Source organism: Prionailurus viverrinus, chromosome C2, assembly GCF_022837055.1.
Source record: "Prionailurus viverrinus isolate Anna chromosome C2, UM_Priviv_1.0, whole genome shotgun sequence".
Taxonomy (NCBI): domain Eukaryota; kingdom Metazoa; phylum Chordata; class Mammalia; order Carnivora; family Felidae; genus Prionailurus; species Prionailurus viverrinus.
The window spans coordinates 24533428-24551539 of NC_062569.1; the positions used below are offsets into that span (position 1 = coordinate 24533428).

The window sequence follows — 18112 nt, forward strand, 5'->3', positions numbered from 1 at the left end:
ATTTTATCTTCTTGCTGTATTGAACCTTTAATTCATATATAATATTCTCACTGTGTGTGGGGCTTTCAGTGCATTTTACTTGGATTTGTTAACTTTCTTGAATGTTTATATGCATGTCTTTCATCAAAATTGGGCCATTATCAGCCATTACTTCTCTAAATAACCTCTCTATCCCTTTCTCTCTCTTTTTTCTGGGACTCCCCTCATGTGCGTATTGGGCCACTTGATGCTGTCTCAAATGTCCCTTAAGCTCTATTGACTTTTCTTCAATCTTGCCTTTCTTTTCTTTCAATTCAGTAACTTGTTGACTCCTTTTTTTCTCTGCCTACCCAAATTTACCTTTGAATCCCTCTGGTGGATTTTTCATTTCAGCACCAGGATTTCTTTTTTGGTTTCTTCTTAGGATTTTTATCTCTTTACTGATGTTTCTGTTTGATCATCTATCATTTCCTTGATGTTCTCCCCTTCTTCCTTTAGTTCTTTGGGCATCTTTAAGATGGCTTTTTTAAAGTCTTTGTCCAGTAGATCTGCTATCAGGTCTTTTTCAGGGGCATTTTCTGTTGATTTATGTCTTTCTTTGGAATGGGTCATAGTTTCCTGTTTGTCTCTGTGCTTTGTGTTTTTGTTGTTGTTGTTGTTGTTGAAAACTGGATATTGTAATCTAATAATGCGGTCACTCTGGAAATCATTCTTCCCCTTTCGCAAGGTTTACTGTTTTCTGTTATTGTGGTATTTTGTATGTTTGTTTGTAGGCAGTCTCTGTACCAAGGATCAGCCTGAGATGTGAACTTCCGGTCCTCTTAGGTCTTTTCTGAACCTGTGCCTTTCCCTGGGCATATGCAGTCACTTTCTTATTTCCCTCATATATGTAATTGCTTTTGAATGTTCTAGTCTTTAATAACTGGCTTCCCAGAGGGGAAGAAGAGAAAAATGAAGTGGAGGATAGAATGCAGGCTCTTTAAATCCACTGGACATGAGCAGGGAGAGTGGATGCAACAGTAGTGACCACTCTACTCTTTGTAGACTGTGATCAGAATTAGCAATCAGCAAGGATGCCTGGGTGGCTCATTTGGTTAAGCATCTGACTCTTGATCTCAGCTCAGGTCTCAATCCTCAGGGTCGTGAGTTCAAGCCCTGCATTAGGCTCAGCACTGGGAGTGAAGCCTATTTAAAAAATAAAATAAAATAAAAAGAATTAGCAATCAGAGCAAAATCCTTGATGTTTGGAGGACAGGGTCCTTTTTGCCTATTTTGGCTCTCACAAGTTGCATGCAAGCTGCTCGGGGAACAATTACAAAGCTGCCTGCTACAGGGCTAGGGGTGGGGGGTGGGTAGCTGCTATTGTCCTCAGAGCTGAAATGGACCAAAACTGACTTCACTTTACCCTCAAGCTTTCCCCTGGAAGTAGTTAGTCTTCAGTGGACTCCAGCTTTCTAAAATAGTTACATGATGAAGGTTCTGCCAGTGGAATTGTTGTCTAGGTGGGGAGACAGATTTCCTGGTGCTTCCTAGTCTGCCATCTAACCCAGAGGCAGTATTCTTCAGTGCAGTGGTTCTTAATAGTATGAAGTCATGTAAAATAATGTGGAGTTTAGGTTTTAGTGCCTTTTTTTTCTAGACTATAACAGGCAAGAAGGAACATCACCATTAGAACATGGGTAGAGGGAGGTCTTTGTGATTGTTAAAAAAAAAACAAAAACAAAAAACAAAAAACTTTCCCATGAGGACATCTCTGGTGTCGGCAGGCAGTGTGCATCTCAGTGGTGGGACATAGCCCTGCATCGGAGCCTGGGAAACAAGGAAGCCTTCCAGTGTAAGTTTTGCTACTGGCTAGCTACCTAGCCATGTTGAAGTTTGTTTGTAAAATGAAGGGGCCAAAAGAAATGATCTTTAAAGGCAAGTTCAGCACTGAAATATGATTTGTTACCTTAAAATGTAAAACTGTAAGCTTTGAATTTCAGTCCAAAATTTCTAAAGATCTTCCCATTCGTGTTTAACATGTTTGTGTACATACTGTCTGAAAACAGGAACTGTTTTATTTACTGGGGAATTTGCTTACTATCTTTAGTTTTTAAAGTATCTGCAAGAATCTCATTCTTTCTAGGCAATCCGTAAAACACAACATGCAACCACTGATGTTCCCACGTTAGGTGCACAGAAAGAAGCCTTTTACCCTGAAAGTATGCTCAGGGTTTGCACACTATACAAAATATCGTCGTTTACTTTTTTACAAGTTATTTCATGTAAGTTATTCTTAGTGTTTAGCGTTATTTATTTAGTTATTTTTATGTTTATTTTGAGAGAGCACGACCTTGAGCGGGAGAGGGGGAGAGAGAGGGCAGAGAAAGAATCCTAAGCAGGCTCCGCATTTTCAGTGTCGAGCCTGATGGAGGACTCAAACCGTGAGATCACCTGAGCTAAAATCAAGTCTTAACCAACTGAGCCACCTAAGCGCCCCTAGTGTTATTTAGAGTATAGGTTTGTTTAGACTATAGTGTTGTTTAGAGTTTGATTTGGAATAAATTTTGGTAATTTAAAAATATTAACATCTTTTTCTCCTTGGTAATCAAGGAGAACTTTTTTTTCTTTTCTCCTCTCCATTATGTTATTTGAATTTTGAAATACTTGAGTTATTTGAGTTTTAAATTTTCTTTTCTTTTTTCCTTTCCATTATGTTATTTGAATAGTAATTTTATTATTACAAAAAATATGATATGATTTCATTGTGGAAAATCCATAAAAAATAAGCAAAAAGAAGAGGGAAAAATGATTTATAATCTCACCATTTGGAGAATAACCAATATAAACACTTTGGTGAATGTCTTTCTTTCCTTTTTTTTTTTTTCCAAAATCATTCTTTTCCTACTACTTTGTAACTTGTTTTCCCCTAGTATATGATGTTATCGTTAAATGTTTTCCTATGAGAACATTTCAAAAAGTTGTGTAATCCTCCATTTATGAATGTACCACAAGTTACCTAAGTCACTTGTCGTTAGACATTTAGGATGTGTGTGGAATACGTATGGTGAATATCCTGGGAGTTATGCTTTTGCACGTGTGGATGATTCCTTGGAACAACTTCCTAGAATTCTATAAATAATCTAGAGACAACAAGATGGACACTGAGTGGGCGTTGACCATGTGGCCCGTACCACACAAAGCACTCCATCTGGAAAGTGTCCCGTAATTCAGTCCTCCAACAATCATCTGACGTAGGAGTTACCGTGATCCCAATTTTACAGACAGGAAAGTGAGGGGCAGAGAGCTTTGCTGTACGGTCAGGGTCACAGAGATGGGGACGCAGGCACCGTGTGTGCAGGTCCCAGGGTCCGTGAGCGTATTCCAGCCCGCTCCAACACAGCGGTGTCGCCTTCCACACCCGTACCACTTATTTTTAGACTCCTCAGAAGTCTCCTTTGTGCTCTTCCGTTTTTCCTGGTGGTGGCTTCCTCTGCTGATACCATATGCTCTGGCTTGGATTTGCTCCACACCGTGTGTGTATTTTGCCCTTGTGTACACCACAGCTTCCTCAGAACATCCGCGGCCTTCCCACTTTTTCTCCTCGAGACTTTCCGCTTCCTTCACTTCCCACTTCTTGTTCACCCATCTGCTCCAGAAAGCCTGGGCGTCTTTCCTGGCTTCTGGTTGCTATATTTAGCCTGTTCCCGCAGCCTGCAGTTGGTGTCGGTTCTCTTGCCTGCTTCTCTTTCTATCCGAGGGCGCCCTCTTGGAAGCCAAGAGAACTCCACGCCAGTGCTCGTGCTGCCCCACTTTTCTCCCAACCCAGGGGCTCTGTGGTTTTAACTAGTCCATGGGCAGCGACCCTGCTGCAGCCTGTTCTCATCGTCATGCACATGATGCGTGTCAGGCAGTTGCCACAGCAGTCTGCACGTCAGACCGCGGCCCTTGAAAGAAAACGTTGTTGTCTGAAGTCAAAATATAACAGATGAATGGGAGATGAAGGGTGCTGTTCTGCCGACCCTCAGCTCCTGCTATTCTCCACACTCGGGCTCAACTCAGTGGCCGGGTTCTTTGCCCAGGTCCCACACTTCTGACCCCATTCTTTTGTTTACTGGGTCCCTGGCTCCTAAAACACCTTTCTTCATCATTTCTTCTGAGCCAGGTCCCACCAAAGTCTTCTTCCTTAAGACCCACCAAATTGCCGCCTCTTCCGGAAACTCTGCTTTCGTTTCGACCTCTGACTTGGAAGTCATGTGCTCCCAGCGGAGTTGTGAAGCCTCATCTTCCCTATCTTCTACAGAACTCGCCTGATTCCTTCCTTGCCTCCCTCTGAACCTATAGAGGTCTGAACCCCTGTCTCATTCATTCTTGTGTTTCTTAACAGTACAAACGAATATGTTGCTGACTACATCAATGAACAAGTGAATAAATAATAAACTACACAAGCTTATCCTATTAACCAAGAAATAACAGAAAGATACGGCATCATTGTACAAAACTGACACATAAGATCCACATATTATTAACCAGTTTAAATCATTGTATAATATTTGAGTAGAAGTATAATGATACATCAGCTATTGGGGGATGAAGGATGGTGGAAATTCTGCTTTTTAAAAAGCAAATTAAAAACAAAACAAAACATGTCTTCAGAGACCGTCAAAACAACAATGAAAACAAAACACAACCAATCGTACCTCAGTATTTTTGAAGGAAAACGATTTAGTAAGTAATTTGGGGTCAGGACTTAACATTGTAATTGTTGAATCTCTCTTAAAGGAAACTGAGTGTGAGGTTATTCATTGGAAGGACCGTAGTAACGAAGCCTAAGAAAGGACGTGTACACAGGGAAGAAATGGGAGTGAGGGTCATGTGACTTAGGTTCTCAAATAGCTGTCTACACCTTGGCACACACTTCCAGAAAATGTGGCTTACAGAGGAGGAGACCATGTTTCATGCAGGAGATAATGAGAGAATCTACCTCAAGGTTTTATTGTGAGAATTAACATGAGTTCATGCATGTAAAGCTCAGTGGCTGGCAAATTGTAATTGCCATCAGAGGGTTAGATACTAGCTGTTTTTCTCTTTAGGTGGAGTGGCCTTCATTCTCTGGTCCTTCCCTGTGGGGCCACCACGTACGGTTGGTGATGTGTTGCACACAGTAGCCTACGTGTGGCCCTATTTCGTAAAGCTCCATCAGTTTCTCCCCTCACCTGTCAATATTGCCATCCAATAAGATGGTGATGGGCTCTTTAGCCTATACTAAGTCTTTCTGTGCCAAGCCGCCTAAAGTTTTAAAACTATGAACCAGTGTTTGCCAGCACTAGGTCATAAAACCCTGTACTTAAATTCCCTTTCACTGTTTTGACCTGTCAACAAAATTTTTTAAAGAAAGAATAATTGCCTTTATTGAGTACCTGCTTTGTTCCAGACACTCTCCCAGTGTTCTCATTTCATTCTCCCACCAGTTCTGCCAGTGGAGGTGAGGGGAACAAGAAATTAAAGAACTTACCCAATATTATACAGCTAGTGACTGGCAAAAACACGATTTGAACCCAGGTGTGTCTGTGCCAGAATTCCAGCCTCATCCACCACACTCCGTCCTATACTGGAAGGCAGAACATACAATGCCAGAGTAAATATCATAAGGGTTTCTCTTCAGTGTCTTATTTACACATAAAAATTACACTAACTGCTTGTTTCCATAAAACCTCAAGGCAATTAGCCAAGCATTTGTTTTGAATTACAGAGGACCAGTTTACTGAAAACAAATGACTAAGGCTGTCCGTGTTTAAAGCACGTTAGTTGGGAGCAGAATGAAGCTTAAGAAGCTAAGATAGAAGTATAAAGTTGATTCCCACAATTTTAGAAGCTTGATTCTTGGCTGTTTCTTTTCTCTGTAATTATATAATAGAGTGAAGAATAAGTGACAAGCCACCCTTTGCCTCCAAATGACTCCATTTCTGTTTCTACAGTCTGAGAAAGTTGAAGGGTTCAGGAATGTTTTAAGATTAAGAAAACTCTAGAGGGTAAATACACTGGCTTTCAAACTTCCAGATGGAGAAGGTTCTTGGGCCCCTCAGCCTGTTCCAAAGAGAATCCTCCTCTTATCCCATCCGTGGGCTTTTTGGTGGGCTTTCCTTTGGGAAACAAAAAAGGTTTAAATGAATGAAAGTTGTCATTTTCTACATTGTAGATTCCATTTGTGTTGATATTTACTTGGGACTTAGGCAAGAAAACTCTCTTCACTTGCTGCCAGAGCCCAGACCACAATCGCAGACTTGGAAAACTGTGTTCCTAATTTGTGCATGCTCACCCAGCAAGTGGTGGGTGCTGCCCATTTCTCAGGGCTTCCCCGTGCCCTTGTGCAAATTGTGCACTGCACAACTTAGAGGGCACCAGTCTGCTCACGTTTTTGTTATTACAGTGTTCCAGCTAGCACACTAAAGTGTTTAAGGAAGAGACCCTCTGAGCTGCATGTTTCCTCCAGCTGTCCAGCGCCTCCACCACCAGCACACGAGACCTCTCTCCTCAAGTGTCTCCTCTCGAGATCTTCTTCCTTCCCAGCTTTTAAAAAGCAAACAAATGAGGGGCGCCTGGGTGGCGCAGTCGGTTAAGCGTCCGACTTCAGCCAGGTCACGATCTCGCGGTCCGCGAGTTCGAGCCCCGCGTCGGGCTCTGGGCTGATGGCTCAGAGCCTGGAGCCTGTTTCCGATTCTGTGTCTCCCTCTCTCTCTGCCCCTCCCCCGTTCATGCTCTGTCTCCCTCTGTCCCAAAAATAAATAAACGTTGAAAAAAAAAAATTAAAAAAAAAAAAAAAAAGTAAACAAATGAAATAAAACAAATCTATTTAGATGGGAGTGGCTACTGAAGATTAAAGTTCCCAAGGGCTTTTATATCTTAAAGGAAGTGATTGCTAACTCCAAATTGAAACTAATACATAAGATAAATAGAGAAGACTTTTTAAGCCAGGAGGCAGTACATTCCTGGTGTCCTTTGTCCTCTCTGGGCTGACAGCACCCCAATTGGTGGCCACACGCAAGAAGAAACTGAAGCCATTGCTGGGCCCCCTTCTTTTAAAAGCCTGCCAGGCTCTGGCCTCGGTACCGTTCTGAGCTCATCCAGCTGGGTTTGTGTCTGTAACCTATTGAAAAAGTGACTTCAGTGGAGGTGGTAGGAGGCAGGGACCAGGATTTCCAGAGCAACTATTCTTATTTCATCATAAGACTTGCATGTACTCTACCTCATACTCTGGTAAATTACACAACACTCTTATTCTAATTATGCGATTGTAATCTCCATGGAAGCAAAGTGTCTGATTTATACCCTCTCCAAGGAGTGCTGAATTTAAGCCCGGATTGGGCGAGGATTGCTTAGGGTTACACAACTAGTTAATGGCAGGACCAGAAATAGAACTCAGATTTCCTCATGCCGTAATAGCAGCCTGGTGTTCTGCCCCTTCTACCTCTGTTCCAGTTATCTGTTGCTGTGTAACACCCCATCCAAAATTCCACTCCTTTAAACAGCAGCGCTGCTATTTCTCATAGGTTTCTGGGTCAGGCATTTAGTTGGGCTGTTCTTCTCCATGTGATGTTGATTGAGTCACTCACTTAGCTGGTGTCAGATGGATTGGGCTGAAAGGTCCCGGAAGATGTCATGTACATGTCTAGAACCTCAGTACTTCTCCCCTGGCCTCTTTCTCTCCATATTTTCTCTCCTCTCTTTCAGGATTCTAGCCTGAACTTCTTGACATCTTGGTAGCTGTCTTCCTCTAGTGAAAGCAGAAGTCAGCAGAAGCTGACGGGCCTCTTACACTAGCCCGAACCTGGCACAGTGTGACTTTTACTGCATTCTCTGGGTCAAGGCAGGTCACAAGTATCTATCTGGGAAATAAATACTACCACTTGCTGAGTGGCACAGCACGTAAACCGAGGGAGGGAAGGAATTGATGGTGGCCATCTTGGAGACTAACCATAACCGTAGTTAACCAGCAGACATAGCCTTCTCTCCCTAATTCCTAGTGCCGGACAGAATGGAGAAACTCAAGCCTGGGCAGAAACAAAAGAGAAAAGGGAGAAGAGAAATGTCCTGAAACACCGCATCCTTTTCCATCTTCAAGCCTAGCATAGAGTTAAGAAGGTGGCACCCCCCTACCCACATGGCCCTCCAATCATTCCTTGACTGAGTTTCTTCTGGTCGTCTTTTGCGCATCAGAGGAGATGGTGCTGCACTTCGTGCCATGTGTGTAAAGAGCACGATTAGTGCCTGCGGATCCTACGGTGGGCATTTTACAGTAATTTGGTTTTACAGCTACTGCTATGTCTGTTTTCTGTGTCAGGCTTTTAAGTGCCTGTTTCTAAGGCCCATTCTCTATGCAGCAGTTAAAAACAGTACTTTTCAGTGCTGCATTGTGTATTGCTAAAATGTAATACACCTACCAGTAACCTTTTCAACCGTTAATTTCCATCTATAAGTCAAATTATACTCAGTTGCTAAGAAAAAGCGTGTCTCATTAAGTTTCTCCTGCTTTCTTTTTAACAGTACAGAAGATTCGTATATGAAAGAACAAGCATCTAAGACCAGAAAATCAATTTTCTAGCCTATTCTACCTCTGGCAACATCCCTTGTATGCTAACTTGGTTAGGAATATCCTACATAATGAGGATTACGGGCATACTTCGTTTTATTGCGCTTTGCAGATATTACATTGTTTTACAAATTGAAGGTTTGGGGCAACCCTGCATCAAGCAAATCAGATGGCACCATTTTTCCAACAGTTTTTGTTCACTTCGTGTCTCTGTGTCACATATTGGTAATACTTGCAGTATTTCATTCAAACTCATTCATTTTTAATGTGTTTGGTGATCTGTGACCTTTGGTGTTACTGTCGTAAATATTTTGGGGTGCCACAACCCACACCCACATACGACAGTGAACTTAATAAATGTTGTATGTGTTCTGTCTGCTCCACTGACTGACCATTCCCCCATCCCTCTCCCCTTCCTTGGGCCCCTCTATTCCCTGAGACACAACAGTGTTGAAATTAGGCTTAGTGAGGGAGGAATGTTGAAAGCTGAGATAGGCTGAAAGACCTCTTGCGCTGCCCCGGTAGCCAAGCTGTGACTGTGAATGCGAAGGAAAAGCTCTTGAAGGAAATTAGAAGTTCTGCTCCAGTGAGCGCATGGATGATAAGAAAGAGAAACAGCCTACTGCCGATATGGAAAAAGTTTGAGTAGTCTGGATAGAAGCTCAACCAGCCACAACATCCCCATAAGCCAAAGTCAAATTCAGAGCAAGGCCCAGACTCTCTTCAATTCTACGAGGGCTGAGAGAGGGAGGAAGCTGCAGAGGAAAAGCTGGAAGCCAGCAGAGATTGGTTCATGAGGTCTAGGAAAAGAAGCCGTCTCCATAACATAAAAGTATGAGGTAAACCAACCTTCTATTGGAAGAAGAGGCCAACTAGGACTTTCATAACTAGAGAGAAGAAATCAGTACCTGGTTTCAGAGCTTCAAAGAACAGGCTGACTCTCTCGTTAGGGGCTAACACAGCCGGTGACTTTAAGTTGAAACCAGTGCTCATTGACCATTCTAAAAATCCTAGGGCCCCTAAGTTATATGCTAGTTCTACTCTGCCTGTGGTCAATAAATGGAACAACAATGCCTGAGTGACAGTGCGTCTATTTATAACATGGTTTACTGAATATTTTAAGCCCACTACTGAGACCTCTTGCTCAGAAAAAAGATTCATTTCAAAATATTACTGCTCATTGACAATGCACCTGGTCACCCAAGAGCTCTGATGGGGGTATACAAGATTAATGTTTTCCTGCTTACTAACACAGCATTCATTCTCTAGTCCGTGGATCAAGGAGCCATTTTGATTTTTAGGTCTTATTGTTTAAGAAATACATTTTCTAAAGCTCTAGCTGCCATAGATGGTGATTCTTCTGATGGATCTGGGCTAAATAAACTGAAAACCTTCTGGAAAGGATTCACCATTCTAGATGCCATTAAGAACATTAATGATGCTTAGGAAGAGGTCAAAAGATCAACAGTAACAGAAGTTTGGAAGAAGTAGATTCTAGCGCTTATGGATGACTTTGGGAGATTGAAGACTTCAGTGGGCGAAGTCACTGCAGATGTGGTGAAGACAGCAAGAGAACTAGAATGAGAAGTCAGCCTGAAGCTGCGACTGAATGGCTACAATCTCCTGATAAAACTAACGGATGAGGACCTGCTTCTTATGCATAAGCAAAGAAGGTGGTTTCTTGAGATGGAATCTTCTCCTGGTGCAGATGCTGTGAAGATTGTAGAAATGGCAATGAAGGATTTAGAATACCACATAAACTTAGTTGATAAAGCAGCAGCAGGGTTTGAGAGGATTGACTCCAATTTTGAAAGAAGTTCTGTGGGTAAAATGCTATCAAACAGCATCACATGCTGCAGGGAAGTTGTTCATGAAAGGAAGAGTCAGTTGATATGACAGGCTTCATTGGTATATTAAGAAATTGTCATAGTCACCTCAGCCTTCAGTAGCCACCACCCTGCTCAGTTAGCAGTCATCAGCATGACGGCAAGGGTCTAGACCAGCAATGGCCAGCATTTTTAGCAACAGAGTATTTATTTTATTTTATTTTTAAGTAACCTCGACACCTGACATGGGGCTTGAGCTTACAACCCTGAGATCAAGAGTCGCATGCTCAACCGACTGAGCTAGCCAGGCTTTAAATTAAGGTATATATGTTGCTTTTTTAGACATAATGCTGTTGCACACTTAATAGACTACAATATAGTGTAAACATAACTTTTTTTTACATTTATATAAACACAACTTTTATATGCAACTGGGAAACCAAAAAATTCATTTCACTTACTTTATTGTGATATTCTCTTTATTGCAGTGCTCTGGAACCAACCCCACAATATCTCTAGGGTATGCCTGTATTCTCTTACTCTGAGAAAAATTCTCTTAATCTTCTAAATTTCCTTGGGAAATTTTTTTGCATGTATGTTTTTTTCCTTAACAAAAACAGAGGGGTTTTTTTTGGTTACAGTTAGATTGTCTTTTACAGTTTAGATAATTATTCAACCTAGAGTATTTTTTCCTAGAAACAATCAAATAAATAAAATTCTCTAGTGTCATATCAAAAGAGGAAATGTAAGAGCAGCTATTTATGGACTGTAGGGGCAAAACATTTCCAAGTGTTTTGGGAAATCTCACATTTAAAGAGATTATCATTGTCTCTGGTTCCCCAAATGGATGTGAGGAAATGTGATATTTTTGTACCCAGCTGCCCAGGGAGTAGGGTCCACTGAAACACATTTTTTTTCTCCCCATTCGTGTGGCTCGGATTTTGAAGATATTGTCTGTGCTTTTTTTATACCAGGTTGTATGGGTAAACATTTGCACATGGCACAAAGCTAGCATTCAGTTAGAAGAAGTCCAGTTTTGTTTTGTTTTTTATTTTTTTTAACGTTTATTTGTTACTGAGAGACAGAGAGAGACAGAACGTGAGCAGGGGAGGGGCAGAGAGAGGAGCCACAGAATCTGAAGCAGAATCTGAGCTGTCAGCACAGAGCCCGATGCGGGGCTCGAACTCACAAACCGCCGAGATCACGACCAGAGCAGAAGTCGGTCGCTTAACCGACTGAGCCACCCAGGCGCCCCGAAGTCCAGTTTTATTTTTTAACACTGTACCATTTCTCTTATTTTGTGCCTCGATAAAATCATCCAAATCACTTGGAGAACTGTGGGGATTTTACTAAATTTTAAAAATTTTCCATATCTTTACCCCTTTCATTTTAGGAAGAAGAATTAGAAGCCCAGATTTCCTTCCTTCAAGGACAATTAAATGACCTGGATGCCATGTGCAAATACTGTGCAAAGGTGATGGACACCCATCTTGGTGAGTGAGCTGCTTTGTCCCCGGGAGTGATGATGGTCATAACAACAGTATCCACTTGGCCCTGTGTTGAGCTTTTCATGTGAATTATCTCATTAATTCTCACAGCAGCACTGTGGGAGAGCTACTGTTACTATCAACATTGTACAAGTCAGGAGACTAAAGCCCAGAAAGATTAATAAAATTTCCCAGGATCATAGTACTAGTAAGTGGAGTAGAAATTCAAAATCAAGCAGTTTGACTATAGATTTCAATTCTTAAGTGCTACACTGCCCTTTATAAATATTTGTCTACATCAAACCAAAATGAAATGTTGACCTTTCAAGGTCAAATGGTCAGCTCTACTGTTATGCCAACCTATCTGTAATTACTATTGTGATTATTATTTTGACAGTGCTTTATTTTTTAAATACATAGGCTTTTTTTTAATGTTTATTTATTTTTGAGAGAGAGAGACAGAGACAGAGTGGGAATGGGAGAGGAGCAGAGAGAGAGGGAGACAGAGTATTTGAAGTAGGCTCCAGGCTCCAAGCTGTCAGCACAGAGCCCGACGTGGGACTCGAACTCACAGATCGCAAGATCATGACCTGAACCAAAGTCAGATGCTTAACCGACTGAGCCACCCAGGCACCCCTTAAATACGTGTTTTTAACCACCAGCCTGAAATGCACGTCAGGACCATATGACCTTTTCTTACTTCTGACTGTGCTTATATTCTAAGAGATGTCCTAGTTTGAAGTTCAGTTTATATGTGAGTCCTACATATGTCACATTAGAAAGTCTTCAGGCATTACTGTCTACATTTGTAAAAGTTCTGTATTTTGTAATAGAAATGGTCTCTGGTGGAATCACATATGTTTTGCTTCAGTAACTGTGCTGCTTGCGAAACTTCATAATGCATACTATTACTGGTTTTCAGTTCTCTTACAGACATCCTTTTTCTGTCCGTTATCTTCTTTCTCCAGTATCTAGCATCTGTAGTTTGGGAACAAATTAGGAAAATAAGACTTATACTCTGATAGACCTAGCCAATATGCTGCTGTGTAAGTGTGGACAAATGACAATACCAATTACTATAAGGTATCAGGATGCATCCCAGTTGTGAGGGGAAATCGAAGAGAATCCACCAAGGCAGAGGTCCTAGGAGTGGGCCATCCCTGGAGCCTTCCCTGAAGATGGACTTTACCTTGGGCTCCATTGACTCCTCAGCCTATTCATGAGTTCACTTGCATGTGGCCCAAACAGCTGTCATTTAGGTGTAGCCTAAACCGTACTGGCCTCTAGCAAGTAATGTTCCCTTACAGATTTGGAGAGGTGCTTGACCTCAGTGGCTGGTTGTCCGCCAGTGTCTTACGAGGCAGCTGGCTGGGCCCTGTTCCGTCATCAGCCTTATTTCTCCTCTCTCGACCACTCTTCTCCTTTAGAGAAAGAGCTCAAGAGGGAGAAACAACAGGGGAAACCCTGGCAGGTGATCAAAAGGGTAGTTAGTACCCCTGATCACAGTAAGAAATGTTACCCTTGTCACATCTGGTCCACCCCTGTCGAAACGATTGATTTATATGCTTCATGATGATCATCTTTAAAAATGCATATAGAGCTAAGTTTATGTGAATCTCATAGCATCCCACTATAAATGCATCAAAAAGAAGTCATTAAGAGAGATACAGTTTATATATAAATAATATATATTATATAACTAATTTTAGTTTATTTAAATATAATTTTTAATTTTAAAGCAAGTATGTGGGGAGTTGGGGGGAGGGGGGCATGTGTGTTTGTGTGTGTTTGTTTCTCTGGCCGTGTGGGTGACCTTTGTAGTGCTTGATTTTGGTTTTGACCAAAGTAGGAGAACAAAGAAGTGACTGAGAGAAAGATGTACTGGAACTCTAGAAAATCCTGTTAGGAAATCTCTAGGTTGTTCGGTCCACATAGCAGCTTTTCAAGCAGCTTTACTTAAGCCTAAGAATTTTTAAAGAGCTTTCGCTCTGATTTTGGTCTTTCAGTCAGCTCTGTAAGAGTGTTTTCTCACTGCATGGGAGGGGGGAGCACTTTAATTAAAGAAAAGCCCATACCAGATGTGAATTTTCAACTAACCACCAAACTAAATTCGTTTCTGTGTGTACGTTTCACTTTCAGCCAGAATCCCCTCATACAGTTGTCAGCTTCTTTTCTCCATATAAATAGCAGGACACTTTATAAAATGGGCTTGAAGGGGGGGGGGTGCCTGGGTGGCTCAGCCAGTTAAGCGTCTGACTTCAGCTCAGGTGATGATCTCACAGTTCATGAGTTTGAGCCCTGAGTCAGGCTCTGTGCCGACAGCTCAGAGCCTGGAGCCTGCTTCAGATTCTCTGTCTCCCTCTCTCTCTCTGCCCCTCCTCCCCACCTCAAAAATAAGTAAACATTTTAAAAAATGTTTTAAATAGGCTTGAAGGATGCTACAAAGAATTCCTGGCCCCAGGGCCCACAGATGCATTTCTATCCACCTGCCTATTACAACAGTGATTTATTTATTAAAGGGTATGCCTATGTTGTAGGCAATTTTGATTCTAAGCAAAAATTAGAGGAAAACACAAAGATTAATTAAGGGAAACTCTTGATTGGCTCTTTGACTTATTGGACTTCTTTTAAAAATTACTTCAGCACCCTAGTATTTTTTCCATATGATGTTTTCTGTTTTTCCCAATTATTAAAGTAGTACAAAATCGGAACCACTGAAAAACCCATTAGTAAGTGACTGATTATAACTTAGTATAATGCCATCTTATCGAATATTAAAGTACTTTCTTATTAACAAGGAGATGTTCATGCTATATTATTAAAGGAAAAGATAGGTAGCACAACAGTATATATTTGATGCAAAAATAACCATTAACAGTCATGGCCTGGCTGAAAGGATGATTGTAGGATGACTTTCTGGGAGACCTAGTTTTTATGCTTGGAAGATGCAAGGTGGTCACTGAAAATCTGTAGGTGGCTGAAGTGCAGCTAGCACCTGGGACTTCGTCTTCACGCTCCAGGCAAGAGCCCCGTTCTGAGAGTGGCTGGCATGGTGTTTGAAAAGGAGAGAGCCCCGTGTGGCGGCAGACAGACACAGGGTTGAGGTCAGACTCGGTCCCTTCTTAGCGCAGCCTGCTTCTGATAGTGTCTTCATATAGAAAATGGAGATGCAAATATCTACCTTGCCAGTTTGTTGCCAAGACTAATGTGCTTTTAACCCCAGCACAGGGCATGGCCCAAAGTCGGATCTTCAACACAAATTCTCTCCTCTGCCTCATTAACTCTTAACTGTCCCTTCTCAGGGAAGATCATCGAGTCTGTGACCAGAGTGCTGAGTACTGACATGTGCAGGCCCCTACAACTAGTTAGTGGCCGAACTAGGACCAATACCACATTTCCCAACCCCTAACTAAATATTCCCTTGTCAGTGATGCAGAAAGATGCTGGAATTGGGATACGCCGGCCCTTGGGTTAGGTGTGTGAGCTCTTTGGGCAAGAAGAACTTTAATGATGCAGAGTCCTTGACCTGAGCGGCTGGGCCTCCATTATGCACTGGGCCACAGGCTACCAAGGCAGCTCTGAGAACTGCGTCAGAAACTATTCTAGGAGGTATTTTCTGTATCCTTTCCTAACGTTAATTGTTTTCACCAAGTTCCTTTCATTTCAATAGAATTCCATATCACCCTGCACTTTCATCATTTCAGTAACTTTAAAACGTCAAGTACAGTTCAAGGCTATTTTTATAACTGACAGAACAAATATAGAGAAAAACATCTCAGTTAAAAATTATATAAAGGCGCTTGTTCAAATGGTCCTTTAATTAGAGAGGTAATAACATCGACAGCTTAGCAGTTACTTCCTTATGGGCCTGGAACCCAAAACTAAAGAAATATTTGTTTTATCAAAACTCTACCAAAATTCTAATTTTATTACTTCCACATAGTTGAAGCACATGAATCCAAACACTGAGAGACAGGAATTGAAAATGCATGCATTTATTAAATCTAAACTTTCCTGTCAACTTCAGAAGGCTTGTTGTACGTGTTCATTTTTCTGTTGCTATAGTTACTCCCCTTCCCGTCACCCTGACAGTTGAGTCAAAAGCCATTGACAGTATTAACCTCAGGTGGTTGAGCTCAGGCTATTTTTAGGTTTGCCGTATTTTACTCATAATTGCACGTGGGTGAGCGGCCCACGCTTCTCTGTTCTGTGAGCAGCTGGGCTGAGCTGCTAGCTGTTTACAGGGAGTGTGAGCTGTTCACCCTGCTGGCCCTAAAGGCCCCACCTGCCCACTCCCCGGGGGAGGTATTTCCAGTCTCTGTTCGGTATTTAGAAGTGGTTTCCAGCGGCTTGCCCTTTCATTGGTGGCTCATGTAAACAATGGCAGGGTTAAATGCAGTGAATTAAGGGAAGTTAGGTTTCCCAGAGTGCTGTAGCTCCTAGGAGCTTAGAATGTTGAACAGGTGGAAGCTTTAAAAGCCAACTCAGCAGTTCTTCATTGCGAAGATGAGGAAAGCAAGGTCCAGGAAGGATGAGAGGCACACAGCTGGCTTGTGGCACACACGCCATGAGTCTAGACCCAATTTCAGTCCCTGGCTTCTCTTTTACTGACGCTTTGACTAAAGCCAACACTTGAATCGGTAGTTGGATTTCAGATCTTCTGCTGTTTCATTGCACGCATCATTACCGATTTTGCACTTGTCATAATATTTATGTAAGAATTAGCTGTAAGAGGAGGCCAGTTTTGAAAATCAGTTTATTTGCTTCTGCAAGAACTTTATAAATCTCATTTTCTCATGTTTATAAAAACAACTTTCAATGGACGTCTGTGGAAATGTTCAATAAGGCAGTTAACTAATCACATTTGAAAAAAACAGGGAAGGAAAATGTGATCACCAGACAGCTTCCTCTCTGTCAGTCACACTGTGATAAAAGTTTTCATTACTATTTTAAGAATTTTAGGGGCGCCTGGGTGGCGCAGTCGGTTAAGCATCCGACTTCAGCCAGGTCACGATCTCGCAGTCCGTGAGTTCCAGCCCCGCGTCAGGCTCTGGGCTGATGGCTCAGAGCCTGGAGCCTGTTTCCGATTCTGTGTCTCCCTCTCTCTCTGCCCCTCCCCCGTTCATGCTCTGTCTCTCTCTGTCCCAAAAATAAATAAACGTTGAAAAAAAAATTTAAAAAAAAAAAAAAAAGAATTTTAAATGCCGCATTTAATTGTGGGCAGCATAGTCCTCTGTAGAAGGAGAAGATACCGTCCCTTGAGAATCTTGTTAAAAAGACAGATTCTTATTCAGTAGGTCTGATATGGGACCTGAGGTTCAGCATTTCTAACAGCCCCCAGATGACCGGATGTTATTGGCCCATGAAAGTCTTCAAGCAGCAAAGAGCAAAAGAACTTAAAATTATGTGGGCAGAATTAAATTAATATATTCATAATCCTATTGATGTATTCATAACTCCACCCTTCAGGCACATGTACAGCTAAATTCTGTGGGCAGACAGCACACAGCCTCCCCTGGTATTCTCTTGTAGCTTTCAATCATGTGAAATTCAGTTCTCTTTTTAGCTTCTTTGAACTTGTTCTACTCTAGTAGTGAAAGGCTCTTCCCACCCACCCCCCACACCTCCCACTCCAATTTTATTATCACAAGACTTGGAACAATCGGTCAAAATCTAACTTGTACCAACCCTGTGCCTATTTAGAAAAACTCTGAAAACTATACACTGTCTTACCCTTTCCCAGGCTAAGATACCACAACTCTGATCCCATGGCTTCAGTATAGACTGTCCCATCTTTCATCATTTTGCTTTCCATTTGCTGGCTGTCTCCCATTTTCCCATGTGTTTTTCCACAGGAGGAACCCACACTGAATATCTTTCCTTCTCTGTCTTTTTAAAAATATAGTTTCCGGGGCGCCTGGGTGGCGCAGTCAGTTAAGCGTCCGACTTCAGCCAGGTCACGATCTCGCGGTCCGTGAGTTTGAGCCCCGCGTCAGGCTCTGGGCTGATGGCTCAGAGCCTGGAGCCTGTTTCCGATTCTGTGTCTCCCTCTCTCTCTGCCCCTCCCCCGTTCATGCTCTGTCTCTCTCTGTCCCAAAAATAAATAAACGTTGGAAAAAAAAAATATATAGTTTCCAAATCCTTCATCTTTCTCAAACTGTCTGACTGCATAGCCCATTCACAGCCCTCCATACCAGGCTGCCTCTCTGTCCTCCAATCCCAGCCGTCTCCAGCTAATGACCCAACAGGCA

At 42.1% G+C, this 18112-nt stretch overlaps 1 protein-coding gene across 6 annotated transcripts in view; it reads left to right on the top strand.

Annotated features, from left to right (window-relative positions):
- The window catches only part of TBC1D5 (TBC1 domain family member 5), a 583027-nt gene that overhangs the window by 545907 nt on the left and 19008 nt on the right, over positions 1 to 18112 (top strand). For all 6 annotated transcript variants that reach the window (XM_047875577.1, XM_047875576.1, XM_047875579.1 and 3 more), the window contains one exon: positions 11768 to 11867. In XM_047875577.1, coding sequence (XP_047731533.1) covers positions 11768 to 11867 — 100 coding nt within the window. The remainder of the gene's footprint in view (positions 1 to 11767; positions 11868 to 18112) is intronic.